The 27835-nt window shown below is 40.5% G+C and overlaps 2 protein-coding genes across 3 annotated transcripts; one reads left to right on the forward strand and one right to left on the reverse strand.

Moving 5' to 3' along the window:
- The first annotated feature begins 2802 nt into the window (after positions 1 to 2802).
- tspan33b (tetraspanin 33b) lies at positions 2803 to 16033 on the forward strand. Its single transcript, XM_010756847.3, has 8 exons — positions 2803 to 3164; positions 7009 to 7066; positions 7419 to 7546; positions 7707 to 7781; positions 12059 to 12154; positions 12530 to 12658; positions 14484 to 14645; positions 15928 to 16033. Exons 1-8 carry the CDS (start codon positions 3069 to 3071, stop codon positions 15994 to 15996), a joined length of 813 nt encoding a protein of 270 aa, XP_010755149.1. The 5' UTR covers positions 2803 to 3068; the 3' UTR covers positions 15997 to 16033.
- ttc38 (tetratricopeptide repeat domain 38) lies at positions 13117 to 27462 on the reverse strand. Of its 2 annotated transcripts, XM_027273133.1 has the most exons (15): positions 27351 to 27462; positions 26844 to 26921; positions 26641 to 26722; positions 24988 to 25159; positions 22426 to 22599; positions 20830 to 20905; positions 20354 to 20473; positions 20145 to 20204; positions 19886 to 19924; positions 19313 to 19394; positions 18725 to 18890; positions 17549 to 17708; positions 17023 to 17096; positions 16537 to 16636; positions 13117 to 13306 (listed from the first exon to the last, which is right to left on the reverse strand). In XM_027273133.1, exons 1-14 carry the CDS (start codon positions 27378 to 27380, stop codon positions 16549 to 16551), a joined length of 1401 nt encoding a protein of 466 aa, XP_027128934.1. In that variant the 5' UTR covers positions 27381 to 27462; the 3' UTR covers positions 13117 to 13306; positions 16537 to 16548. The 2 variants fall into 2 exon arrangements, with proteins under 2 accessions (XP_027128934.1, XP_019118239.1); XM_019262694.2 differs by lacking the exon at positions 13117 to 13306 and having other exon boundaries at positions 15571 to 16636.
- Positions 27463 to 27835: the final 373 nt, after the last annotated feature.

Below are 27835 nucleotides of genomic sequence, written 5' to 3' on the forward strand. Positions count from 1 at the left end.
CAGTAAAAGCATCATCATTTTGACTGTCACTTTCCTCTGTTTCCAGTCTTTATGCTATGCTAAGCCAGACAATAAGTGTTTGTTTTGGAGTTTTTTTAAACAAATAGTTTGGATTTTTTTTTTAAATACACTTTCTTGCTGAGAGTTTGCTGAGAAGTTTGATACCGCTCTCTCTTCAGCCAACGTGGCGCCATCCAAAGGTAACAAAATCTGCCTACTAGCTAGAGTTTCCATTTCCATAACACTAAAAAAGGAGGACCCTTCAGTGAAGCCAGAATAAAAACTGAAACATTATCTCAAATCTATAACACATACTCATACACATACATCTGATGCCTTTCCCTGGCTGCTTCCAAGAGTTTTGGTTTGCAAAGAATTTCTGGTACATGTTTGTGCACTCAGATGTGAAATTGACAGATAGCTCTGCCTTGACACATCCAGATAGTTCCTCTCATGTCTCTATGCTGAGGTCATCATTGAAACAACACATACTGTGTGTGCATTGGAGAGGATGTTGGCACTGACCTTCCTATGATTCACAAGTGGGACATCTGCTTTGGAAGACATTTTAGCATTTGTCCTTGTGGCGATGTGAGGCCAATCTTTGACCCTCACATTTCACTAAATTATTTCTTAGCCCGATCATGTACTTTAGCCTTCTCTTAAGTTTCCCTTTCAGATCAGTCATTACCTTAAACACAGATGTTATGCTAAATTAGTTGGCCTTAAGTGCTTCAAAGCAGTCATCAGTGGTATCCTTCCACAACAAGTATTCCTCCTCTCCTAGACTCTGGAAATAGCTGACCAGGGGTTTTACTTCAGGATGCTGTAAATTGCTGGCAGCAAAGACGACCACCACATCATAAAGTGTCACAGAGTGCATTCCTCCACTTTCACAAATAAAATTCATAAAACTGTTCCACTAGCTGAGATGCTAAATTGGCTCTCAAGCTTAAAGCACAACATTTTCAATGTCAACATCCAAGCTGCTTGCTGCACTTTGCAGAGAATGGGTTAAGCAGTTTGTAGCAAGCAGGTCCTGTTGAGACAGTTGAGACATAGATTGTATTGTCTGCTGTTTATGCTGACATTTTGTTCACATCTAGGCAAGACACGTCCAGTTTAGCCAACAGGTGATTTGTTATAGCTTCCAACCTTCCATAAAATTCCACGTCACACACCCTCGTCAAACTGAAAATATCTCAGTACAATGGGAAAACGCATCTTTGTTTGATGCTTCAGTTGAAGTTGAATGATGCAGTTCATTTTCTGTTATAAAAACCGGATGCATCTGGATAGTGTAGGGTGCTAGGACATTTTCACACAAAGCTTTGTCTTTGTCATGCCGCTTTGGTACTGCTGAGTCATCGTAGATCTCTTGATCTACTTCTGGTCCACAGTCTACAGTCCTGTATAACTGGTGATGCTTGACTTTGTGGTGAACTTTACAGAGTTCTACAGAGGAGATTTTGTCATCTTGAGGTATCAAAGCTTCAGGGTAAAAAGCTAAAAGTGAAGACATACTTTCACTTCAACTGTTGAACTTTTGTGCTTGTCTGTTGTTTGTCTGCATTTTCTATTTGCTACACATCACAACAACATAAGATGAAAAAAAACAAGCATGGAAGTCGTTTTCTCTCCTCCTCTCTTTCAACCATTTAGGTTTAACATATTTTGTTTCAGCATTTCTGTGACACGGGTAGACATTCATTATATACCATGAGCTATAAAACACAGTCATTTCCCAACACAGTATTTCAAAGCCAAACTGTCTAACCTAAAACTGGACACACGGCCTCCATACCTCTAAAGCTTGTATCTTGTTTAAGATATAAAAAAAGAACATGTCATATTTTTATGGAGGAGATTTCTGCCATTATATTACCCTCATGAAACCACAACATTCTGGTCTTTATGGCTTCAAGTTTACTGCAACCGTGACAGTGGCAAGAAAACCAAAATGTATACTGTGAGTTCAGCTGCTCCTTTAAAGAATACTAAAGGTAAAGCCAGATGTTGCATGAATAGGTAGAGCAAACTCCAATTAAGTGCCTGTGGACCCAAAAGCAGAGTTGTATCCTGTCTAAAAAAAAAGAGAGATCAACTTCATTAAGTCTTCATGTACCGCTGGCACTGAGCTACCTGAGGGACCCCTTGTCCTTCTGTCACTCCACAGGAGACACTTTTGATGAAATGATTAAAAAACAACCTTGTGATTAAGTATTCACATACAGTATTCCCATTACCAAGAATATTTCTGAATTATGAGCTAGAGTTAAAAGAGAGGCTGCAGTGAATTTATACTTTCACATTAATTTGATAGTACTGCAATTTATTTTATTTTTTCTGCACTCTATCCTCAGATAATCTATCCCCTTTCTGACAGATGATCCATTCCGCCAGACGATTACCAATTGAGTTTTACATCTTAATCTCATCAAAGAATAGGTGGCCTTCTTTATTCATTCAAGTGTTATTTCACTGATATTCAGCAGACTCATTCTCAAGCACAAATGGACACAACAAATGCCTAATGTAATTTAAATATATTAGATGTCCTTCCTCTGAAATCATGTCATTGTCCAGCCTTTGTCAACTGTCATTCTGCTCAATTTTGCAGGAGAGTATCTGTCTTTGAAGATGTCATTTCTAGACTAGAACACAAGCTTTTCAGGTGCAATACTGGAACAAGAAGACATTATCCTTGTAGGCCAACGAAACAGGATCAGGTAACTTTGAGGTAACAGAGAAAGACAGCAGGACAGAGAGTGTACCAAGTAGAAACTAGCAATACTCCAAAGCTTGTAGGCCATTCAGCTGCAGTCAGCCAGAGATATTTTTTGTGTAATCTGAACTGCCTGCCCACATAGACAGTTCTGGACCCTACCAGCATGGCGGGGCAGAACCATGCCCCCTTTTTTTAGCCAGATACCCTCACAGCCAGCACACGACCCCCTCCTCTCCTCTCAGATTCACATGGCGGCTTAGTATTTGCGGGGTGGGGCTGGATCTGGGGACTGTTTTGAAGAAAAACTCACCGTAAGCTTGGGACGGTAGAAACACAAACAATGGATAGGAAACTAAACTTGAACCGAGCGGAGACGTTCTCGTTCGTCAACCCATGGATCAGATACTTTCTCTTCTTCTTCAGCTTCTTATTTTGGGTGAGTAAAGTTGCACTTTGTTGCACGTACACTTTGTGCAGACACACCACAACACAGCTGTTACAGTGTCACTGTACACCAGATATTCTTAATGTTTCTCAGCATACAAGTCACCAGTTATCATGGACTTCTATCTTACAAGTTAAGTCTGCTAGAAAGGGAAACCAAACTAAAAAAAAAAAAAAAAAGCAAAACAAAATAGCTGATAAATAATTAATGGAAGAAAATTATTTAGATATGTTTTGAAGCTGCAAACAGCAGGAGCACCCAGCTTCCCTGCTGCTACCTATTTTAGGATTAAAACAGTTACATATGGATGTTGAAATTGCTCATACATCACTGTAGCAAATGTTGAGTTGCGCGTTCTTTTCAAATCAGTAGAGCGCTGACTCACGCGATCTACAAAACACCTGGCAACCGTGTAAGCCTTCTGTTTGTCTGTATATGAATGTTTCTATAAATTTCCTGTCAGGTACTGTTACTTGAAAGCCACTGTTGAATGCATGCCGACTACATTGTTTCCCAACATGACTGCACAAAAGTCCATATTATATAAAGCTGTGATCCCAGCTAGGGGTACTTACATGCCAGGGGGTACTTTGCCAGTTGCCAGGGAGTGTGTGAAGAGATGTGGAGTAGAGCTAGTATCATTTGAAAAAATAAAACTGCAATTTCATTGATAAACAGAAAACAGCTGAAATGGGTAGTTAATATATAAAATTCTAAATAAAAGTATTGGATGAATGGACAAAACGAAAACAGAAAGGAAATAAAGGAAATAGCAGTGCTGCTTCTGATCAGTGTGTTTATATCACTGAAGGTCCATCAGACAAAAAAGGTTGGGGACCACAGATATACAGTATATACTGTACCAAAGGTACAAAGTCTCAAATTGTTCAAGCTCCACTGCTGCTTGTTAGTGCAACTAAAAGGCAAAGAGACAACAGGGACTGTTGGACAAAGAGAAAAGTACAGTATATGGGAGCCTCTGATGCAGCCATTAAACTATCCATCAGGCCGTTTATCCCTCATCAGCAGTTGCTTTCACACACACACACACACACCATTAAGACTCTCTGAGTCCCTCACTTTCAAGCCACCTTACTACCTCGAGTACAAGGATCACATCTGTAGCTTTACAGAGTCCCTACACCTCCTTCATATCCCTGTTCATTCAATCCTACATAAAAACAGCGAGGGGGCAAAACACTGTACCACACTTCTACTGTGTTTAGAGCCAATCAGCAATAACTGTAGCCCCGGCAAGCCCGGCCTGTGTTGACTTTGTTTATCAGACATGGGCTCAGAAGTGAACACTGCAGACCTAATCCATCAGGCCTTTGTGCCCGTGTCCCAATGGCTCAGTTCAGCTGGCTTTCACCGCGGCACACAATCCACCGGGAGAAGCCTGATTCATGCCTTTGAAAAGCCTGAAAACAGAGCTGGAATACATTCACTGTGTGCACGTCTCCCGTTGCAAATGCACACTGCCACCCGTATTCACACACAGTGTCAAACTGACAAATGGAGCTGCAGGTGCACACACACACACACACTCCTACACAACAGAGAGAACATCTTTAAATAAAAAAAAAGAAAAAGAAATGTGCTTCATAGAAATCTTTAAAACACTGAAAATGTGCATCATTGATGTTTTGTCAGCTATTGTCTTGTCAAGGCAGATTATTGGTTCACAAGATGTGAGGGGGATAAAAACATAACTTTTCAAAGTAGCAATTTACTTCTCCAGAGCACACACACAAAAATAGGTTGAAAGCTGCCAAATAAAAATTACACCTCTTCCATAGCAGATTATGCCATTGACCATGGATTCTCATGACCTACAGATATCCAATACAGAATTAGACAGTAAAAATACAAATCCATGTCTGTACAGGCTGAACAAAAGGCATTCTGTACATGAGCAGGAACACACATTGACAGATCCACAATTAGTAATCAGGAGACTGGATTCTGGAAATGAGAGCTAAGTCATGCAGATTGTTATTCAAGGTGAGAAAAACAATCAAGGAAAAGAGGAAAATTAGTGTTGACAATGCAATCAACATGAAACTCTAATTCCACCTATTTTCCGCACTCTTCGCTGTTTTATTCCTAACTCAGCAGCTTTACATCGCGACCCCAAACATCATTATTTACAGCAAACACAGTCTGCGTCTGAATCACTGTCACTGCTCTGAGACTTAAATGATATTTTTTGCTTCATCCACTGCATGCACAGTGTGGACCGCTAATGTCTGCTTTGTGTTTAATATTTTACACAGTAGGAGTTTGTGGATTTTTTTTTTTTTTGCTACTGTAATGTTTTTATGTCTGTTTTTGTTAGAAAAGTCGAGAGCAGGTATCAGACAGATCGACATCCTGAACTCCTCACGCGCATTGTCTCTTTGCTTTCTCCCACTCATTCACCTTCTCTATTGTAGATTTCTTGCCACGGTAATAAAAACACTGCTCAATAAAGCTTGGGTGGATAATAACTGCGTCTTTCCAACAGGACATGTTCAATTCACCAGAGGGATCCATAAAGAAATACTTTACTTGATGCTGTATGTGAATCGAGGTTGTTATGGTTGTTTAAACTTCTATATTACAAATCTTAAAAAACAAAACAAAAACAATACTTGATCCTACGGCATAAGAGACAGTGCTGGTGCTGAAAAAAAGTCACATACTGCTGCAGAATTTCCCACAGAATCACAGTGTAACCGATGTGAGTTTTATTTTTTATTTGAATACATTACCATATTTTTACTAGGGTATTTCTTATCTCACCATTTAAATTCTCCACCTTATTTTAGTGTTTACTCACAGATGACTTTAATCTGCTTCCCTCGTTCCCACACTCTTTTCCCCTTGACCTCTGTCTGTACACACATCTGCTTACACAACCTCCTTCTGTCTCGCTGTAGCAACAGCAGTATCTTCAACATAATACCAGATAACGTCTCTCTCTCTCTGTGTGCCTCTGCAGCAGGCAGAGCTGTGTGACTGTCAGTAGACCGCACAGGAAGGAGGGAGCGAGGAGGAGATTCTAATACTATTAAATGTGAAATGGAGACTGTGGAATTATAAACCTGTGGTATCAAAAATGTATCAATACTTTCAATAACATTTTATTGAGTGAGCCTTGGTGGACTGAGGTGGGATTTGTGGATGAACGTGAATGGACCCCAAAATTCAGATGATTGAAGCCAAGATCCATGTTTTGTAATTTTTGTCCTGCTGACATCCATCTGTCTGTTTTTTTGGTTAACGCATAAGCTGCAGTGGGTTGCTATGGCTACAGGTGTTCCGTATACTCAGCACCTGAGGAAAGGCTCATTATCACTAATCTCATCACACCTGTCCTGGTTAACGTTGCAAACCAAATTTATTGAAAACAGATCCAGCACGCTTGGAAGTGACATTTCCCCACAAGTTTTCAGGTTCTAAAGATAGCAGACAGTCAATGTGATGTTGCAAGCAGGAAACTGCTAACTAAAGCTAAAAAGCTTTAGATGAGGCATTCATTACACCTTTCCACTGAGCCGAGCTAGCCATTTCTTCTGCGGGCTGGCTGTGGCTTCATATGTAACGCACAGACGCAAGAGTGGGTCGATCTTCTCATCTAACTGCCTGCAAGAAAGGGAAAAAGCGTATTTTGCTAAAATGTCAAACTAAACTCTCGCACATGCTCATGCTTGGTTTTCTATTATCTTAACAGTGATTGCGGGGCAATTTGGCACCTAGTTTGGAGCTACCAGAAGTTGAATTCTTTTTTTTTTTGAAGCACAATCAGAGTGCTGTTATGGTTGAACCTTTGCAATTTCCCTCTCTTTCCCAGGTTTTTTCCCTGTTGATTGTCGCAATCGGGGTGTATGCTAAAGTCCAGAAAGCCACAGGTACATACCTTCCACACATCTCTACAGAAATGGTCTTTTATTGTGCGTCAGCGAGTTTTAGCTTCATCCTGATTTTACCTTTTGTCAATATTTTCACATTTAATTTGTACTGTGCAGCTGATGGATAACAAAAAGGATTAACCGGGGCTTATTCCACTGATTAAGCCCGTGTATTTTATATAATCCACAACAGATCATTGATATTTTTTAGAGAATGATGGCAGCCGGTGTAGGAAGGGAGGGTGGCGAAACAAAAATAAGAATGAATATGAATTTGAATAAAGAAAAAAAGAGGAAAAAAAGAATAAAATATCTAAACAGGTTCCTGTTCCTGTCTTGTTTTTTTTGCCAGACACCGTGCGGGACACATTCTTAATCGACCCAGCTATCATCCTAATTGTGGTGGGGGTGGTTATGTTCTTCATCACTTTCTGTGGTTGCATCGGAGCCCTCCGAGAGAACATCCGCCTCCTCAAGACAGTAATAGACAGACACATTTTTAATACTGGCGCTATGTTTTGCTTCTGATATGGTAGTTTACGTTTAATCTGAAGCCACGTCATCTCATGTGCAACAGCAAATTTAATGATTCTCTCTGAGTCAGATTGATTTTTAATATATGTGTCTTTTCTAAACCTAGTTCTCCTTCAGCCTGACGTTGGTCTTCCTCACCCAGCTGGCCATAGCAGTTCTGGGGTTCTTCTACTCCGAACAGGTACTGCTCTCATACTGATTATTCAGTGCACTAGCTTAGCAACTCTACAACATAAACTCACTATAAAAAGGTTCCCAGTTTTCTTCCACAGTGCCACCATCGACCATGAATGCCCCTGAGCTTCATTGATTTAGTGTATTCTTTCTCAGCTTCTGGACATTCTGTGTATTTGTAAACTACTGTGTATAAAACTTAATAAGGCATGACATCTGAACCAACAGATGGGCCTACTGAGCCCACGGGGGGAATGTCTTATCAATGTCTGAGCTACACAGCATACACAGGAAAATACACCAGCACTACAAAAAGAAATCAGTGTTTGTGTCGATGTCTAAGAATGTGTCTCAGGTTTGTTTGTCTACTTCCAGAGGAACAAATCACGATTCCCTCTCTCTCTCTCTCTCTGGTCTACAGGCTTAAACTGACTTTACTAGAAAATACTTAAAGGATAATTACAGTCTTGGCTATCAATATGTAATAGTGTATTTAAAGACGGGACAATCAGTCAGTTTTTACACAAATCCCCAGGTCAGATTTGTAGCAGAGAAAACATCAGTTTTTACACCAACGTCCTTTTTCAACTCTCAACCTTGGGTACTTGCCTTGGCTGTGCATGCACATACTGCAGTGCCTGAGTAAATGGAGGAGCTACTCATAAGTGCAAACAAGACTAAAGCTGTGTCCCAAATATAGAGTGGAATATGCAATGTGTTCACACTGGTAAATGGCATAATTAAGCTTGCTCAAATAAAGTCAGGACGCATACAAAAATAACCCTGTCATACCAGCGTGTTGATGTATGCTATTTTACCAGAATGCAATGCACAGAGCAAATTGAGGAGCTACTCACAGCTGCAAAAAACATCAATTAAATAAAATTGTAGACGGTGAACAGACGGCTGCTGATATATCTGGAAAGCCAAAAAAAAAAACACACAAAAAAACATTTTGAAGTTGAATTTGCAGCATCCAACAAGAAGTTTCTGTAAGTATAAAACAGCAAAATATGTCGTTATCTTGAATAACTAAACAGCTCACTGCACATTTGTATATAGTACACCCAATGTTACCAATTACTTTGTAATATAGAATTGGGACATTTTAACTTGTAAGCAGGTCAATCATTCTCAGATTATTTCATCAAAACAAATTTTAGAAGAATTAAAACGTACAAATATACAGCATTAAAAGATGGAGTAGGCAGTTTGATCAATACAAAATCTTCTGCCTCTCTCTGCTGCCATATATAACACCCACAAGTTAAATGGCAGTGAAAGGAGCCGGTTGCCCTGAGAAACCTCATGCCTCATAGGGTACAGCATCCTTGGCGTGGGCCTCGCCCAGACCCCTGTCCCTCACTCCATGAAGTCTTCTCAAAGATGCCCCTCCAGCTCTCTGCAACCCAAGAGCAGAGCGCCCAAGGCTTTGGAGACAGCTGCGACCCACCGTCACACGGTGGAATGAGTGTCATTCAGCAACACTTGTGTATTGTAGAAGGTGATGGAATTTATCACAAGTAGCAAGATTTTCCGCCACTCAGTCAGGCTTTCACTTTCTCCGGTGCTAGCACACGGCGGAGAGAGGCCTGGCTGTGCAAGACTAGGCTTTCACCACCTGAAGGGACATGGACACGTCCTTCTGAAATGACCTGTGATTGGCCAAAGTCACACATTGGCCAAGATTTTATTTTTTTCAAACCTGAAAACAGAGCCAAGAGATTTCTCTAAATTACAATATGCTGACTGGTTATCACATCATTTTTGTCCAATGATAAAAAAAAGAAAAAATAACTGCATACTCCAGCTTTAACAAGGACACAAAGGAAACACATCTAGAGAAAATCTCAGGAATAAATGTAGTTTTATGTGATCGATCCATTTAGAAAGTAATAACCTTCAATAATAATAATAATAACCCATATATATACACACACAAACACACACATTCACTCCTATCTGTCCATCTGAGCTCCATATATGACCCCAGTGACTAATTTAGAGGCTACGGGGGAGGCTAAGGGATAGATCCCCTCTGTCCCACTTATCTCCTGCAGTATCATCCCATGAGGGCTCCACTGAGAATAAAAAAAATTTAATTAAAAAAAAAGACAACAGTGGCAACAGTCAACGACATCAGTGTCAGGTGGTGATGTGCCTGGTGCCTGATCATACCTCTCTTATCCCTTGTGTTCTCTGTCAACACTTGGACTGCCTGCTGCTAAACAGAGCAGTTTAACAACCCTCGCAGCATCCTTCCTCGCTAAATGATTCAAATGCTCCGGCACTTCAAAGTGGAACCAAATGTTCCATTTCAACAGATCCCTGGAAGGAGACTTTGCCGCTAATGACATGGGGAGGTGTGACGGTGGGCTCCGAGGCCCATGAGCATACTGTACCAGAGACAGAGGGAAAGGCAGGGCGGATGGGCGAGGAGTGTAGGCATGTTGCAAAAAAAAACACACAGTTTAAAACAGATTTTACAAAAACTACTTCAGGATAAAATATTCCGGCTATTTTGATTTGCTCACAGTATTTATCAACATGACCTGTTCTAACAAGAGCTGTTATGTGAACAATTCAGAACGCCTTCAGCAAAGCGCTCACAAAAGTTCATTTTAATCTTAATAACATTTTAAAGTTCAGCGCCTTATTAGCATACAGTGCTTCTGTTAGCATATATTACATCTGAACCCCGTCTGTACCATGGCCCTGTTTTCAGAATTTTTAAAAATGGAGATTTGCATTTAATACCCTTTCAAACATCATTTATATGATAACAGTAAAACTAAATATGAACAATGCAAGGCCTAATTAATACCCTGAAAAGGAATATAATGGTCAATGAAAGCTAGCAAAATAACACAAGACAATTTCAGCATCTAAATCATCTCCATTTAAGTTTGAAATCTCATTAAAGATCATTCAAAATCAATGTGTTTCATTTACATTTTATCGAAGTTGTGTTTATTCAGCTCCAATGGAGTTGATGAAAATTACCACATTATAATAACAAATGGCTAAATTCAAGTAATAATCTCCCGCAGCTGAAATACAGTGAAAGCTGCCTTCATGCTCCACATTTGGCATGCGTCGTGTTTATTGATCTCAGAGGCATTAACGGTTCTATTATTAACGTTACGCTGCTCTCCTGCAGCCATCACACTGTAGCAGGACTTATACTACACTGGGGTCTTGTTGAGATGCATCCTACATGATGCTCATTCAATGTAAACAAGAGGATATGAAGTGCCCCCCTCAGACTGTTTATATGTAGTAGGGATGCACCGAAAATTCGGCCACCGAAAATTTTCGGCCGAAAATGGCCCAAAAGTGCCGAATAGTAAGGCCGAATAGTAAGGCCGAATAGTAAGGCCGAATAGTGGCGTGACGCAATTGATGCAATGAAACAACGTGCGCGGTGATCTGGCCAGGGTTGCTGATTCTTTTCTCATTCACACACAATAAACCCACGATGCAGGATATAGGAAAAACACAGGCAAGTAATACATCATACACTGCTCTTTAGAGGAGCTATATACTCTCTACATTACGGCATCTCACACATGCGAGGTGCGTTCTTTGACCGTCGGAATGACTATGATGTCTTCATGAAAAGTACAAATTTATTCTAGGCTATTTATGCAATAGTAAAAAAATGTCATATTCGGTTTCGGTATTCGGCCAACTATTTAATTTTCATTTCGGTGCATCCCTAATATGTATAGACGCATGGGCAAAGAATATTCAATGAGGAGAATAATACAGCATATCATAGCCTTTATAGCCTCAAAGTTCATTTGGAACATGCGTCTCTAGATGGTAATTTATGAAAAATACATGTGCAATAACATGCCCTACAGTAAAATGACTTTTACTGTACTCTACAGGTACAGTAAAAGTCATTAAAATCCAAAAGAAAGTCGCCTAGACAACCTTGAATACACGCCTGATCGCCCTAAAGAGTCTTTATATTTGAAATGAGGGTCCATTTTTGAATTGTGGGAGGATTTTCACAGCATCTGGAAGAGGAACAAAAAGACACTGTGCAATTCTCTGCAATAGATGCAGCCCAAGTAATTAACTGAGCCACAAAACCTGAGAGAATTCACCATGTCACTGAGCACCTTAGGAGCCTGGTTATGGAGACATTTGAAAGTTCACCTCGGGCAATTTGTTTTTTTAATGACGTTATTAAAACTTAACTGATTTTAAAACAGCATGTCAAGGATTATATTAAAGCTCTTATTCTGTTTATAAACTTCATGTCCCCTCTTTTAGACTCAGGATGCTTTGGGAAAGTTTGTGAAGAAAGCCATCGTGCACTACAGGGATGACCTGGATCTGCAGAACCTGATGGATTACATCCAGAAAGAGGTGCTCCGGACAATTCTATTTAGTTAGAGGAGTTGTGCATGTGTCTGTAGCTATATACATCACAGAACTCTTTAAATTGATCATGACTAGTGGTTGAGTATGTCCAAACCAGAAGACCACAACCAGAGACCACATAGCTGTATATCTTAGGCTATTTCGACCTTGTTGAGCATGAGACGCTCTATGTCACATATTGTTCCTGTATTCTGTGGGTCTTCTCATGCAATATTCCTCGTCCATCTGCACACCCTGGCACACTTATGAGCCTAGGTTTTTCCCACAGGAGAGGTCCCAGACTGGCAGGATGTACTATACAGAGCAAGACCGTGTTTCTAAATATACACCTGTGCTGTCCTTTTGCTCTCTTTCACTCAGTTCAAGTGTTGTGGATGGAATAACTACACGGACTGGTCCTGGAACCTGTACTTTAATTGTACACATGAGAACCCCAGCACAGAGCGCTGTGGCGTGCCTTATTCCTGCTGCACTCCTGTTCCTGGAGAGGTTTGTGCTTTTCTGTGTGGCCTCATAACATTCACTGTGTGGACAAACTAATATTAGTTTCAAGGGAAACCCGTTAACTGTGAAGTAACCTGCACTTAAAAATACTGACTCGTATTAGGTTGCCAGGAAATGACATCAACTATAAAAAGAGATTTCGGAGTAATGTGAAGCAACTAACTGAGTACTAACTGTGCAAAAACCTGTAGATGTATCAGTCAAGGACACAGTGTTTACAAGTTTCAGACTTGAAACTAGGTTGCTTGTGTAATCTCAGTTGTCTGAGCGATATGTTTAGATGCAGAGTAATGTAATTGTAGATATGCTGATGTGCATTAGCGCAGACATTAGTCTGATCTCAGACAATGCCTCCCACATCTCAGATTTGTTCAGCAATTCAAATCAGATTTGGTGTTCTTCCCATTAGCAGCTGTTTTCCATAGCTACAGAGACAATTGACCAACCAAAGCATATTATGCAGGATTGAGAGCGGGAACATCATCTTTATGCATAGTTAGCTCGCTACATTCATGAAAAACAGTGACAGAAAATGGCAACAAACGTGGATGGATGAAATGGCAATTTTCTGATTATCAGTCACTTTTTCCAGGTCTTACAGCACACCCACACACACCAACTGGCTGCTGTTAACTAGAAGAGACAAAAAAGAAAACAAATATCTTAAAGAGTCGAAAATGATATAAACTTCATACTAGACTAGAGACAATGACAATGACAGTATTTGCATTTTGACACAAAAAGTACACAAAACAGCAAAAGCTTCTTTTTTGTTTGTTTGTTTTTAAGCGACATGACTGTGCCTGCATCTGCAAGCATAAACTGCCGCTGGCATTTCTTTTCATTCCTCTGGGGAAAGTGAGTTGCCGTCGTGCGTAGAACTGATCTGATAATAACCAACCAGATTCTCCCTTGTGAAGAATGTGCAGCTTGCAACAATCGACTGGTGCGTAGCTCTGAGTGACTTAGTTATCACGAGCAGGCTCCATGAGGTGATTTGCATCTAAATAATAAGTTCAGAATGACATAATTATCAAGGGAAAAATCTAAAGACTTGCTGCTGAGGCTAACCAACCGGGCTATCACGGTACACGGTGCAGCCTACATGAAAAACCTTTGCAGTGGTGATGAACTGGTTTCAAAACGTAAGCCCCTTTTCATGACAATTTATATATCTACACAGAATTTACATGCGGTAGTCAACATGTGTGTAGACAAAGATACGCGCAATCAAACAACCAGTATATATGCAAATAATGCACTTACATTACACATGCATGAATACACCTAGATGCTTGTCTAGTATCTGTGCAGACACACAGCAACACAGCTCAAAGGCTGCCAGTGACGATCCCTTCTAGTTTGTGTGCAGGCAGAACACTAAAGAGTGCATGTAGATCTATCAGACTAATATTGATTATACATCATGTTGCACGGAAAACAGATCACAGCAACCTTTTTCTACATGGGTGGAAAATCAATTAATTAAATGCTAGAAGAGCTGATGTAGTGCTGCAACCTGCTGTTCATGGCCTGTAACTGCACGGCTACTAGCCTCCCTTGTCACATCAAATGGACGTGGTTTTCTTTCCTCTTTTTCATTCCAAGTCTATAATCAGCAGGCTTTCAGTTTAGTTCATATCTTTGTCAATGTAAAATAATACAAGGGGAGTGGAATAGCAGAGAAGACATCTTCTGAATTCTAAATTGCTTCTTGTGTTTCAGATTGAATTGGTCAAGACAAAAAGGAGAAAGGCAGTCTTTTGAACTATGTTCTCTGTCTCTTTGTCTCTGTCCATGTGGTTTACAGGCAGTGATCAACACTATGTGCGGTTTTGGGGTTCAAACCCAGAACTACCTGGAGGCCAACAAGTCAATCTACCCGGTAGGCTGTGCGGACAGAGCAGTGATGTGGATCGAGTCTCATCTGTTGCTGGTGGGCAGTCTCGCCCTCGGTCTGGCCTTGCCTCAGGTAACCCTGTTAATGCAGGCGGTGCACTAATTGGCAGCAGTTCTATTGGCAACCTCAGATATCTCTGGGCTGAAATGACTCAAACCTTCTCTTAAATAAGCTCACAAGTCGATACAGATATCAACTGGAGGCTCTCACCAGACAGACCTATAGCAATCAACAAATTGATAGACCACTCACATGGTGCATTAGCACGTAAGGAGCAACACTTCATCAATCACAACCCTGCACCCTTTCCTGAAGGAGCACACATACAAACATCAATCGAAGAATTTCCGAGAACTTCCCTGCATGAGCACAGACTGCCTCGTGTAGAATTACCTCGTCCGAGCACAAATAAAATCTTCAAAACTAAAACAACACGGTGTAAGGTTAATGCAAGGCCAGTGGGATAGAACTGATTTAAAATGGAGGGTTATACCTAGAAGGCAATACCTACGCACAATGGGAATTTACAACGCTGTTCTAGTCTGAAAGTACAGGTTAATGTGCAACTGAGGTAGAAGTCTGCATGTGATAATGTACGATTATGTGCCTAAGAAAGGAGAGAACTGATGACACTCCTCGAACGCCGCCGCACAACACAACTCAAATCCCGCAGCATTAAGTAGCGTTAATAACTCCAACGCCAATATGTGAGATTGGCCATGAAATCAAATTAGCACTTATCAAAAGCTGTCTCTAAATAATTAGTCCGCTTACTTATCAAAAAGATTCAGGTGCTGTCGTGTCGCATTCTCACACAGCATGCAACTTTGTCAATGGATCTTTAGCCTGATCTCTCTCTCCCTCTCTCTCTCTCTTATATCTGGCTGACTGTGTCCCCGAAGATTCTGCTAAGTGGGAATCGTGAATTACCCATGAGTTCTGTCAAAACAATTGCATTAGTATTCTAGTCGCTTTGATGTGCAGTAAATCTGATGTAGAAGTTCTCTTCTTTTTTTTTTTTGTCATGCACATCTGTAACTAAACACTATTACTGGATTTGTCTGCCTAACGAGCCGCGTTTACAATCAAACAGTTAATTATTGAAAAGCTCTGTTTGAGAAAAACTCTATAGGTCTCTATAGGAAATGATCATTCGTAAGCATTGCATTCCCGTAAGTATACAATTCTTTAAAGTGATACCATTGAAACAGTCTGATCCGATTTCTAAATGTTTCCTCCCTGTACCAAATAAGCATTACGTCGTTGTTCTGAAGGACCTTGAGATGCTCGGCACAGGCTGTACAGTTACAAAAAGTCTGTTCTGTAATCTAAAGTGGCTGCTGCTGTCCTCTAGATTGCAGGCATCGTGCTGTCCCAGATGCTGATCTCTCAGATCCAAGATGAGATTACCTCAGTGTTGTGAAAGCGGGCTGACACAGGGGGAAAGGAGAGAAGAAAAGAACTTACAGTACTCTGCTCAGCTCCTCTGACACGTGCAAGGACATCTTTTTTACAGCGATATTTGAGAACATTCTTATTCTCAACGCGCAGTTGCCAAAAGGCATGAGCGTGTGGTGTTACTCAAACAGTCATCACATTCAAAGTGTATATTTATTGGTTTTGAACATGGTTTTTGTATTGATATTGAAAAGCAGCTTTTATTTTTGAGAAGATATTTATATTTAAATGTGATGTTTGCTAATAAAAGAAGAAGAAAGTTACACATTTGAAGTGAGGTGTCATTTCTGTTAGCTAAACTGGAAAGTTGTGGTTAAAGTTAGCTCATAACCTTGAGAAATGTACAAATTATCTTTACAGGTCAGCAATCTATAAAACTTATCAGAAGTCTTGACAGCAGTGCCAAGTCCATGTCGGTTGGTAAAATCTCCTGAAGTCAAACACCGGTGCATCAGATTATGTTGTGGCTTTGATGTTTTTTTTGCATGGGAGCTGCTCTGCGCACCTTGCAGTCGGTCTAATTGTGAAGGGCCAGGGCTCGCTGCAAGAGACGATGCGTCAGAGGGGAGTCCAGCCTCACGGCATCGCGCTCCACCAGAAGACATCTTCAGGTATTCAGCACAACACAAAAACAGTACAAAGAGATGAACAGGGGTTTAGTGAGACAAGATGAAAAGCTAACCTGATCAGTAATGAAAGTGTAACATGGTGTACAGACAAGGAATGACGGTTACGTAACAGGAGTATACACACTTTGCGCACATGGAAAGACAGCACCTAGAGAAAACTGGAATGGACAGCAGTCCCAGCAGCAACTATATGGTATCATGATGAAATCCAGTGTTTCAAAGAGATCTTTCTTTTTTTTTTTTTTCTCCTATGATCTCTCAGCAGATTTTCACATAAAAAACATGGCTGCTAGAGACGGCTGGTACTGAAATTGAAAAGACTGAAGCCTTCTGTTTGGCCTGAAAGCCCTGTTGTGCATTACCTTCCCAGTTTCTGGTGGTGCTTATTCTCTGATTTCATGGCTGCATGGATGAGCAGTTGATTGAAGACATCCCTCTGTAAACAACAGTGGACGTAGCCATCAATAAAGGGAAAAATTGCTGTAATCCTGTATATGGACACTGTTGTGGTATATAGGATGTACACTGTTGCACCTTGGGAATGGTGTTCTAAACACAAAGAACACTGAATGTATGAAGTCCATTAGTATTCATCACAGAGATTCATTATTCATATGCCGGTGCACTGTGCTCTCCACTGTCTGACATGATGTAGTATGTTCACAGACTGAAAGCCTTCAGCTCTTATGCTGCAGCACGTACTTCACCTCTGGTCTGTTTCACAACAACAGAGATGGTCTGTTTACTCAAGAAAACTACGGTATGATCAAAGATATCCGAAGAAAGAAAGCCTTACAGTGGGAAATGTTTCAGCTTTGCATAAAAGAACTGCAGTTTGCTTTGGACTTGTTTCACTTTAGCCATTCTACTGATTTCTGTGGACCCTACCTGTGCATCACTGCCACCTATATCCACCATGCGGTAGCGTAACGGGTACAGTAGCTCCACAGCTCGATTGTAGTTGCCCTGGTCATACTCCATCATGGCCTGACACATTGGTACACCGACAGTCTCAGCCAGCTGAAGTTGCTGATTGTCCCCTGGCTCTCTGTGAAGAAAAAGAGTGGTTACCACAAAAGAAAAGACATTTCCATTTACAGCTGGAAGCAGCTTGAGAAACTACTGCAGGCGGAGGAATGTTTTGGGGGGTTTTATTTGTTGAGTAATGTCATGCATTTCTTATTTTTCACACCAGTTTCACCAGTGAGGAAAATAGACCAAGAGCATTTTTTATACCTTTATTGATCAGTTTTTTGAGAGTAGGCCTTTCTGGAAAATACAAATATATTTTGATTATTTTTAAAATATCCTTTACTCATTGAGATTCGCAGCAACAAGCTCCAGGTTGGTTTCTTTCTAAAAACATGACAAGTGTATTCAAGCGGAAATGTGGTATTAACATCTGAGCGAGATTGACTTCACTGTAAGGCCAGAAATTCTGTGCTGGTGTGAGACTTTCTTGGATTAGCTCATGCTTAGAGTCACTGCTTCTTGACGGTAAGAGGAAGTGTGTAAAATTACATTATAGCAAAAAATGGATTATGTAAAACCGTTCAATCCTTCCAAACCAAAGTATAAGTGAAAGTATGTGAGTGATGGAATTAAATAAACTTGTCCTTGGGGCTTGTCTGATAATTCATAGTAGAGCTGAGTTGATGACAACGTTTTTCTGTTTCTCTGAGCTGCTTCCCCCACCTAAGGTGCATCACTCGCAACTGTTATGACTTGCGTTAATGTTACATAACACTGAAAAGCATGACAATTTGAAAAGGAGTGGTTTTAAATGGCAGCTTTTCTGTGGGTTGTGTGCCGGATAAAACAGAGAGTACAGACACCACAAAACTCCAGAGAGGCAGCAGCTGCTGGTATATCTGCTACAGAGGGAAGACCCAGGTCTCGAAGATCTCAGACTGCAGCCCTGAGTTCTCCTCCTGGCTGCAGGCGCTATCTCGCCATCCTACGCTGTTTCCGTCTCAGTTTTACATAAGGCCTGTGTGGCTCTTATGTAACGCATGACAAAGTGTTGAGGTGTGTGCAGTGGAGGGTGAACGGCGCGGCGCTTACTTTGCCAGTTGCTGGAGGCCCTCCAGCAGACGCTTAGAGCTCCCGTTCTCTTTGGCTCCCAGTGATACCATGAGGAAGTGGAGGTCGTTAAACAAGGTCACGTGATCATCGGTGTGAGGCTGTGTTACCTGGAGCAGCTCTCGCCAGCGGTCTTTCACGCACACGCCTGTAGCGCGCACAAACACGGAGGCAGCAAAATAAGAAAAAGCTATTTTCAAAACTGTCAGCAAGTCATTTCGTTTGAACAGAGCGAGAGAAAAAAATGATCAGCGGTTGTGCTAATTGCATCCTGAGTTTCAGATTACTGATGATCTCACCTTATTAGCAGTTTCACTGAAGACCATACTATCTTAAATCAGACGTAGCAGTCATCCCTCAGGCAATTAGCAACACATTCACAACATGCTACACACCATTTTGACAATTACACTGACAAAAGTGAAATGACATGCAAATGCACAAGGAATTCAATGTATGTGATCGACAGTTGAAACCCCCTGCCCTCCTTTTCCAATTTCCCTAATGCAAGCAGTGCCCTAGTGCAAATTACACCTTGTGAATTCCCACATTAGCCTCTTAGTGTCTTACCCTCCATTTCCAGTCTGTAGAGCATTGAACTGGCATCTACAGTGTCCAACATGGATCCTGTAGCTTTACAACGTCTGAATACCTGAGGATAACAGAACAGATTTTTAATATTCACCTTGAACGCTAAAGGATGTAACATGCAGCTGCCTCCACACAAAGACATTTTTCAGAGGAATTAATTTTTTTAAAAAAGACACGTTTGCGTCTCGCTGAACTCCCAACAAGCGGTTAAACATTGATGACATTCAGCTAACGTGGGAATTTCCGTTATGTTCAAACGTGGCGGTTGTAAGTAACACTGTAAAATGTCATTAAAAGGGCACAGGATATGAAAGAGCTTTACTTTAACTTCACAATTTTCACAATTATCAGCTTTAGCAGCTGACACTGAAATGTGTCTTTACATGGATTTGCAAGCGTACGCACACACACACACACACACACATCATAGTGCTTTTAGACTGTATCTCCTGTGTACTGGTACATGCATGGCTCTTGAAAGGGCTGAGTGTGTATATACTCCTACAGATATACAATTTAAAGGCTGGATGCAAACTTTAAACACAAACTAACCTGAGAATCGTATATCTGCAGCGCAGCTTCGTATTGCCCCTGTAGAAAAGAGACGAGGAGAGAAAGATAAATTTGAATAACTTTAGACTTGAGAGATAAGTGAGGTTGATAGATTGTATTGCACAGATGCAAACACAAATTCATCTTGCAATATAATCAACTCCAAACTTTAAATTACCCAGGGGAAAGGATATCATAAATACAAACATCCCTATCGCCAGCTATTCGCTTGAATGAGAAAACTCATTAGAATCTTTACCTTCTCGATGAAGTATAGAGCCCAATGCCAATAGTTATGACTGGCCAGCATGTCAGATGTCTGGAATTAAATAATACATATTTGAAATATTTCCTGAGGCTATTTCAATTTCTAATTTAATTCAGTGTACTCTGACAAACTGTACAAGGTTGCCGAGATGCAATTCATCAAAAAAACACACTGCCAATAGGAACAGCCAAAAGTGGTACCTGCCAGTCTTTCTCTCTACCCTCCATGAACTTCAAGCCTTTGTCCACTTCTGCTTTCATCTCATAAATGTGAGCTACAGAGTGGACGGACCAAGCGTCATCTGGAGTCAGAGCGAGGCCCTGCACAAGAGAGTTTAACAGAGGCGAGGATAGAGAAAAAAAAGATGCTGTATTTGTTACACCAAAGCAAAAATGACAATTCAATAATGATCACATGCTCAACTCTCAGGTGCTCCCTTTCATTTCGTTTACGATGTTCCTCAATGTTTTTTTCAAGAGACCATCTTGTTGCAAGTACTTTTGTATGCATTACACATTCAGCACAGAAAGAGTCGGGTTGCTGAGGGCTGAGAGAGCTGTTTATTATTGGTGTTCGACAGCAAATTACTTACTAAAATTGAACTGACACAATCAGACAGACAGCCCGGACCACCGGGCTACAATATTGAAAACAGCGTGTAGACAGAAAATCTCACCTCCATGGCCACTTTTTCAGCCTGGTCATAGAAGCGAGTCTCCAGGAGACCAAAGGAATACTGTCCTTTCAGATAGCTGAGGACCCAGATGCGCACAAAAGTATGTCATTACAAAATAAAGGTCGGAGAAGACTTTTTGTCACCTATTCACTTTATCTAGGATGATGAAAAAGCAATAGTTTTGTAAACAATATGCCTCGAGCTTTAACAATGGCAGCCAAGAGAATGATTTCAGCCTAATGCCAATTCCCTCTGTAAAGTCAACATGATTACTCTCTCACTCTTTCTCTCTCTTTTTCTTTTCACTGTGATCTTGTTGTGACAGTATACTGAGGATTGGTCGGTGTATTACAAGACATAGCTTGAAGATATTGTTGAAAGGCATGAATGTTATCATTAAATAAAATATGATTTGTTTGGTCTGACGTATCTTTGTACTCAGACTATGTGTTGTTAAAAGAAAGATGAGAAAGAACACAATAATTTACTTGCTTCAAACCATCACCTATAAAAGGGACAGGCATGATTGCAGGGTGAAGGAGGACGCTAAAAACCTTATTCATGACAGTACAGTTAAAACACCTCAACAGACTACATCCTCACTGAAAACCACTTTCCTCACAACCACCACCTAACAGCCTCCCGTGGGACTAAAAATGTACACTCTTTCCTACATACTTTACTTTTCATTTGGGCCTTCGTTTTTTTTACTCGCCTGCAACACAACCTGTACAGCTCATACATCTATAATTTCTTTGTGTTTTCATAAAAGCTGCAAAAACCTTGCCAAAAAGCAAGTTCTCTGAACCCAATATATTAACTTTTAAGTTGACACTGTGAACAGTTGCTTATCTACACATGCAGCAATTATGAAGTAATCATTCGGAGCTTTGATTCTGACCACCTGGTGAATGGGAGTCCAATATTCACTCTCTTCCAGCTTTGTTTTTGGTCTCCACCAACTCCAGAGGGAAATATCCGGCTCATTAGCTGCCAAATGCTCCACTACATCTACCATCTAGTTGCTAACTGTGTCTGTCTGTTTTGCGGTGCTGAGCAGGTAGTGTAAAGTGGGCTTTTTGGCTGAAAACAGTTGCCAACAATGTCGCTGTGAGAGCAGTGAGGGCGATTTAAAAAAGTAAAGTTGTGTGTCGGACAGCTAAACAACTGAAATAATGATTGATTGTTTTAAAAATGTGAATTATAGCACATTAAAGACACATTTTTACTTGTATCTCCTCACACAGTATTAATGCTTTAAAGATAATGGATGCTAAATTGCGTGCAATTGGACATGGTGCTATGACTTTGTTTACTGATATACATAGTTAAAAATGATAAGGCTTAAAAACAATCATACAGACTTTAAATGTACACATTATTATTTAGTTATATAAAGTTAAGTTTAAGTTATATAATACATTGAGGTCCATACAGTCCCATTGTATTTGTCAGCACATGTATACAAACTGCATTCAAATCCCTTTCACTCATATTGCATCTGTAACTAAGCCAATACAGTGAGGTCACACAGTTTTAGTGTGATTCTAAAGACCTTGACAATGCTTCGAATGTAATGTATGCTTTCTCATGTACCTGGCCAAAGGCATATGTGGTTTCCAGTGGGGCAGCACCCTGGCTACAGAGTCCCTCATCTGGATTTGGGCTCCCATGTAGAAGTAGGAATCATGAGCAAACTTGAGAGCCACCATATCAGTCGGGTGATCAACCAGAATGTCTTCCCATGTCTCGCAGGCCTTGGGAAAATTCCTAAAAGAAACAAAAGTCTGTATTTAAGACATGCACAGCTCTGTGAGGCAACAACAGAATGAGTGCACCAGGGGAACCACTCATATCAATGTGCTCTGTGCTGAATGGAAGGAATTAAAGTCCCTTAAAAAACAGTATACTCCAAAATAATATGTCTTTTCAATATCCCAGTATATCCTACTATGCCATGGAGGGGGGGGGGACACTACAGATAGAATACAAATATTACGAGACTGTGACTGAGTCGCACTTTGCTGAGGATTTGAAGCATATGACTGCGTCACATGGGGAGAGATGAAGAGGAACTTAGGGATGAATGAATGTGCCTCATAGATAAAACACAATCCTGTAGTCTTCTGTTGTCTGAAAAAGACGTCATTCTTTCACGGGCAACCTATTTTTCTCCTTCTCCTGGCAGGGTAGTAAACAAAACTGATCTCCTTTCCACTGGGACCTAATGTTGTCTGACTGCACTGTAGAGCTCACTTCAAAACATGTTACATTAAATCAGCGGAAATGTCTCTGTTCTGCTCAGATTATTAAACAGTTTTATATAAAAGCCAACAGCATGCGTCTCCTATAAAAAGATCTAACAAGATGAATCTGGCTGTGATGATACTGTCTCCACTGCTGGTGTACAGTCTGATGGCAGGAAGCAAGAATTAGCACCGGGGGCACTCCATTTTGCACCTAGGTGGTATGATCCAGTGGCTGAATGAACTGCACATCTGCCACAGCTTGTCATGGAACAGGGTGAGAAGGGTTATTCAGGATGGCTTTGATCTTCATCTTTCCCTCCAACGCTACCTCTGGACTGCCCAGTTCCAGCCCAACCACACAGTTTGTTAAGTCTGCTGTCCTCTCCATCCCTGAATCCATCTCCCCAGCACATAACTGCGAGGAACAGAACAGAACACTGGATACTACAGACTGCTAGATCTGCAGGAGCCCGTTATCCACACTGAAGGATCTGATTCTCCTCAGGAAGAATAGTGTGCTCTGTCCCTTTCTGAAGAGGGCATGAGTGTTGTTAGACCAGTCCCATTTTTTATTGATAGTCTACCCTCTCCCCTCACCCTCTATGAATAATAACTGGGACAGGGGCACCTTTTATTCCAGGTCATGTTGCACCATGTGGCAAAGCTCTCTGTCAGTCCTATGTACTCCTTGTTGTTTTTGTTGATGCATCCAGCAATGAATGGCTGTGGTCTGATTATGAGTCAGAGGGAGGGAAGAAGAGCTGTACGCCCTCTTCACACTGACTCACAAACAGCACTGGGATTTTCTTCTCTTTCTCTCTGCACAGTTGGTACATTGCTTGAAGTTTGTCAGGACAAGAGAAACGGAAACTGACTGAAATCCCCACTGATTATTACCAGGGCACCGGGATGCTGTTTGAAGTTGTGCGATGACCGAGTGGATGACGTCACTTGCGTTCGTCAGCACAGCAGATGGTGGAGTGTAAACAATTATAGGAATGGCGTGCATGGACTCCAGTGGCAGATAATGCAGTCTTAATCCTAACTTCATCAGTTCAATATATGGAGTGTCAATACATTTCTTCACAGTTACAGTCAAGAATTACTCAGGTTAGAGTTAACAAATAAAGAAACATCTCTTCCTCTTTGCTTTTTACAGCAGCTATATTGTAATTAAAATAAAAAAATATACTTTCTGTCTTGGCCATGTTTTCCTTAAAGTAATTTTATCTACCAACACTTAATGATTGTCAGACATTTTCTTGCAATGAATAAAAATATTTATAGGAGTTGTTGTTGAAGTGATTTTATACTATACATATGTGCGCAAGCATTATTTTCCACAGACTATTTAAAAGGTCCAGTGTGTAATTTTAAGGAGTATTTATTGGCAGCAATGGAATATAATATTTATTAGCATGTTTTCATTGGTGTATAATAAGCTGAAAAAATGAATTTTTATTGTCTTAATTGAGTCCTCTACAGTGAGACCGGGTCCTCTTCCATCGAGTTCGCCATGTTGACACACCATTTTTCTACAGTAGCCCAGAAGAGAAAAACCAAACCTGGATCTAGATATTAACTTTTGCTTTTTGTGTGAATTTCGTAATGTGCAACTTCACTGCTAGATGCCACCAAATCCTACACCCTGGACCTTTAATATTTTGTCTCTTACAGGGAACTATTGCACTGCATGTCTTTAAAGAAAATGGAGGTTATATGCACGTATAAGGCAGAGTTCTATCGATTTTAAAAAGCCCCATTTATCAGATGGCAGTGCATGTTTCATGTGATCCCCCATTACAGCTTCAAACAGAGTTTAGTAACCACTAGCCTTTGTATGACCATATTTTTATTCATTCCTCTGTTTTGACTGCATTTCCTGAGGCTACTCATCTCTGGAGCTTACCCATGTGAGAAGAGCTCCATGGCCTTGACATGGAGCCTCTCTCTGGGAGAGATGTCCTGGCTGTTGGCCAGTTCCACCGTTCGCTTCACAGCACTAGCCAGGCGCTCATTCAGACGAGTGGAGCTCGTTGTTGCCACCAGTTCCAACCCCGTACTGATCACATGGCCCATAACTAAAGGGAAAACAGACAACACTGGTCTTCTGCAATTTCGTGTTTTCATTTTCATGCTTAAAAAGTGATGAGGCTACCTTTAAAATTTTTCATCCCCTCTGTGTGTCCCTAAGATACTGTGTGGTGGCTCTGGATAGAAAATGCTTTGTTTTATGTGCTTAAATGAGGACATGAGCAAAGACATTTGTGTTTTATTTAAAACAAAACTGAATCTATTGCTTATGATTTGAGTTAGCAGACTAATTCATCTTAAACTTGAAGACCTCTATTTGTTTTCTAGAGACAACACTTGAATGGTCTGATTATGTATTTTCAGCAGTTAGTGAAAAGCAGCCTGCACATTCCCAGGAGAATAGATACGTGTTAAACCTGCACAACAGAAGCTTGATTCATCATTTGCATGAACAATAATCAAACCAAACACTTGATGAGAGCTCAAATTGGGCACATTGCGATGCAAGGTAGGATCTAAAACATTGATTACAATTGCTTAGTTTGACAGACGCGTAAGCATCGATCAATCTCTGCTTCATGATCTCATGACAGCACAGAAAGTCTCTGCTGACTAGTCTTCATATCAGACACAGCAGACATAATGACTTGTCATAGCAGGAAAAACACCTGGTGCACTTACCTAAATAAACTGCAAGAGTAGCTGTTTGATTAGCTGAGTAGGATGTTTACTTTTTGCAAAGCATTACCATCTTATTTATGTGCTTAGAAATACTGAGGATGCTTAGCCTAATTTTACATTGTTTAATGCCACCAAAGCAGACAAGACAAGAAAGATTTTCTGACTGTAGCTTCCACTATCTGTGGTAGAAAGATGACTTTTAGGTATAATATGCTTCTGTATAAACTGACCCTGACCTTTTAACCTACTCTGACAAGCGTGTGAGCACGTTTCAAACTGTCTAGTCGGAAAGATTATGAGACTTCATCTCTATTCTTGGTGTGATGGACGGAGGCTGGATTCTACTGTGTAGAATTCATAGTAGAAGAGCCGCCGTTTCCTGCCCCTCTTGACTTATTGGGTACAACGAAAGATTGTCGTAGAAAAAAGATTGCTTGTCAAGCAAACGTCATCCCACCGCTGTTGTGTTGGATCTGAATTGAGTATCTGTGTTTTTGTTAGGAGTTATTGTAAATAAGTATATCACTTTTTTTTAAGAGAAAAGTGACTGAGTGTTTATTTATTCAACGAAAAGCAGCCTGGACAGAGAGTACAGTTTTAATTTATGGGCTGTGAGGAACTGACCTCTTTATTGTTTATTTAAAGTTTTGAGGGTCACAGCCTATTTTTGCAGTGAATACATTTAAGACGCTGTTACCGTCATCCATTACTTTTTTTTAATTTTTATTCTTAACACTGTAACTCTGTTGTCTCCTTTTTTTATATATATATACATTTTCAACCCTGCTGCTGCCTAGTACATACATATATAAATGACTAATCAATTAATAAATAATATTTGACTTACCAAAGTTAGGGTCCGCTGCTTGCATAGCAGAAATGCATCCTTCAATTCCTCCCAAGGTTTCATCATTTCGCCATTTCACATACTACAAGTTGAGATTAGCTGTTTTTAATTTTGGCTGTTATACTCTGCAGATAATATTACATAACACATGCAAGTGGGGTAGGGTAGAGGAAAGATAAGGGTGTTACAGTTAGTATGGTTACCTGATTGAGTATGGCATCATACAGTTTGCAGGCCTCATTACTAGTGGTGGACAGTGGCAGACCCTCCGCCCTCCATGCCTGCAAGACCAACAGCAATAAGCCATGAAGGGTCGCGGAGGGATATTGAATGCGCACACACACTGACACAGATGAAAGGAGGTCAACTTTGTCAGAAAAATATCAAGCTGAACTTGTATGTGAACTTTTATCCGACTCAGCAAGATATGCCTGTGTTGTCAGAGAAGTAGAGGAAGTTCCTTTTGCATGGACGTAAATGCATAAAACATTAAGTACCAGCTTTACTGGTTTGCCTGTTGCACCACCGACCGAGCTGAATCTGTATTAAATCTGTTTTTATATGTTAACACAAACGTCATTCACCGTTTTATCGCCATTAAACGCCAACGCGGCTATCAAAAGTACCACTTACCATTACACCAAATCAAAAATGTCGTCTTCTTTTTCATGCTGTTGTTTGCCAAAAGGCTTTTTTTTTTCGTCACTTACCTGGCAGTCCCTGAAACTTGAAGTAGTCATGCTCAAGAGCTTTAACCACTGTGCACGGTGCAACTTCACTTATGTATCAAGTTTACGAGAGCAGACCGGATGTTGACAGGGATTTAATAGATTTCAAAATAAGTGCATGGACGTGTCGAAGTCTCATGCATACATTTTTTTTATGGTAGTGAAGTTAATTGACAAAATTAAAGTAATTTGTAGTTTTATTTACCGATTTTTATTTTGCTAAATTAAATATAATATGTGTATTTTTTTTCCCAATAGTTTAGTCATGATGTTTTTGTTGCTTTAGTATTAATCTTTTACAGATGCCACAGGTCCTCTTCCCCTCTGTGTTTCTACAGTAGTCCAGAATGGACAAACTAAAAACTAGCTCTACATTATTCATTCTGGCCCTCTCACATACATATATTTTATCTCTTATTTACAAATATTCTCACTCTCACATACATATATTTTATCTCTTATTTACA

The sequence above is a fragment of the Larimichthys crocea genome, chromosome XXI (genome assembly GCF_000972845.2).
Source record: "Larimichthys crocea isolate SSNF chromosome XXI, L_crocea_2.0, whole genome shotgun sequence".
NCBI lineage: Eukaryota > Metazoa > Chordata > Actinopteri > Sciaenidae > Larimichthys > Larimichthys crocea.

What these genes read in the sequence shown, in the direction of transcription:
- tspan33b (XM_010756847.3), top strand. Translation starts at nt 3,069, where the DNA reads ATGGATAGGAAACTAAACTTGAACCGAGCGGAGACGTTCTCGTTCGTC. An exon ending in ACATCCGCCTCCTCAAGACA is followed by an intron (nt 7,547 to 7,706) that starts GTAATAGACAGA and finishes TTCTAAACCTAG; the next exon opens with TTCTCCTTCAGCCTGACGTT. An exon ending in GCACTCCTGTTCCTGGAGAG is followed by an intron (nt 12,659 to 14,483) that starts GTTTGTGCTTTT and finishes TGTGGTTTACAG; the next exon opens with GCAGTGATCAACACTATGTG.
- ttc38 (XM_027273133.1), bottom strand. Translation starts at nt 27,380, where the DNA reads ATGACTACTTCAAGTTTCAGGGACTGCCAG. An exon ending in AGCAGCGGACCCTAACTTTG is followed by an intron (nt 25,160 to 26,640) that starts GTAAGTCAAATA and finishes TTTTCCCTTTAG; the next exon opens with TTATGGGCCATGTGATCAGT. An exon ending in GGCCTCCAGCAACTGGCAAA is followed by an intron (nt 17,709 to 18,724) that starts GTAAGCGCCGCG and finishes TTTTCTTCACAG; the next exon opens with AGAGCCAGGGGACAATCAGC.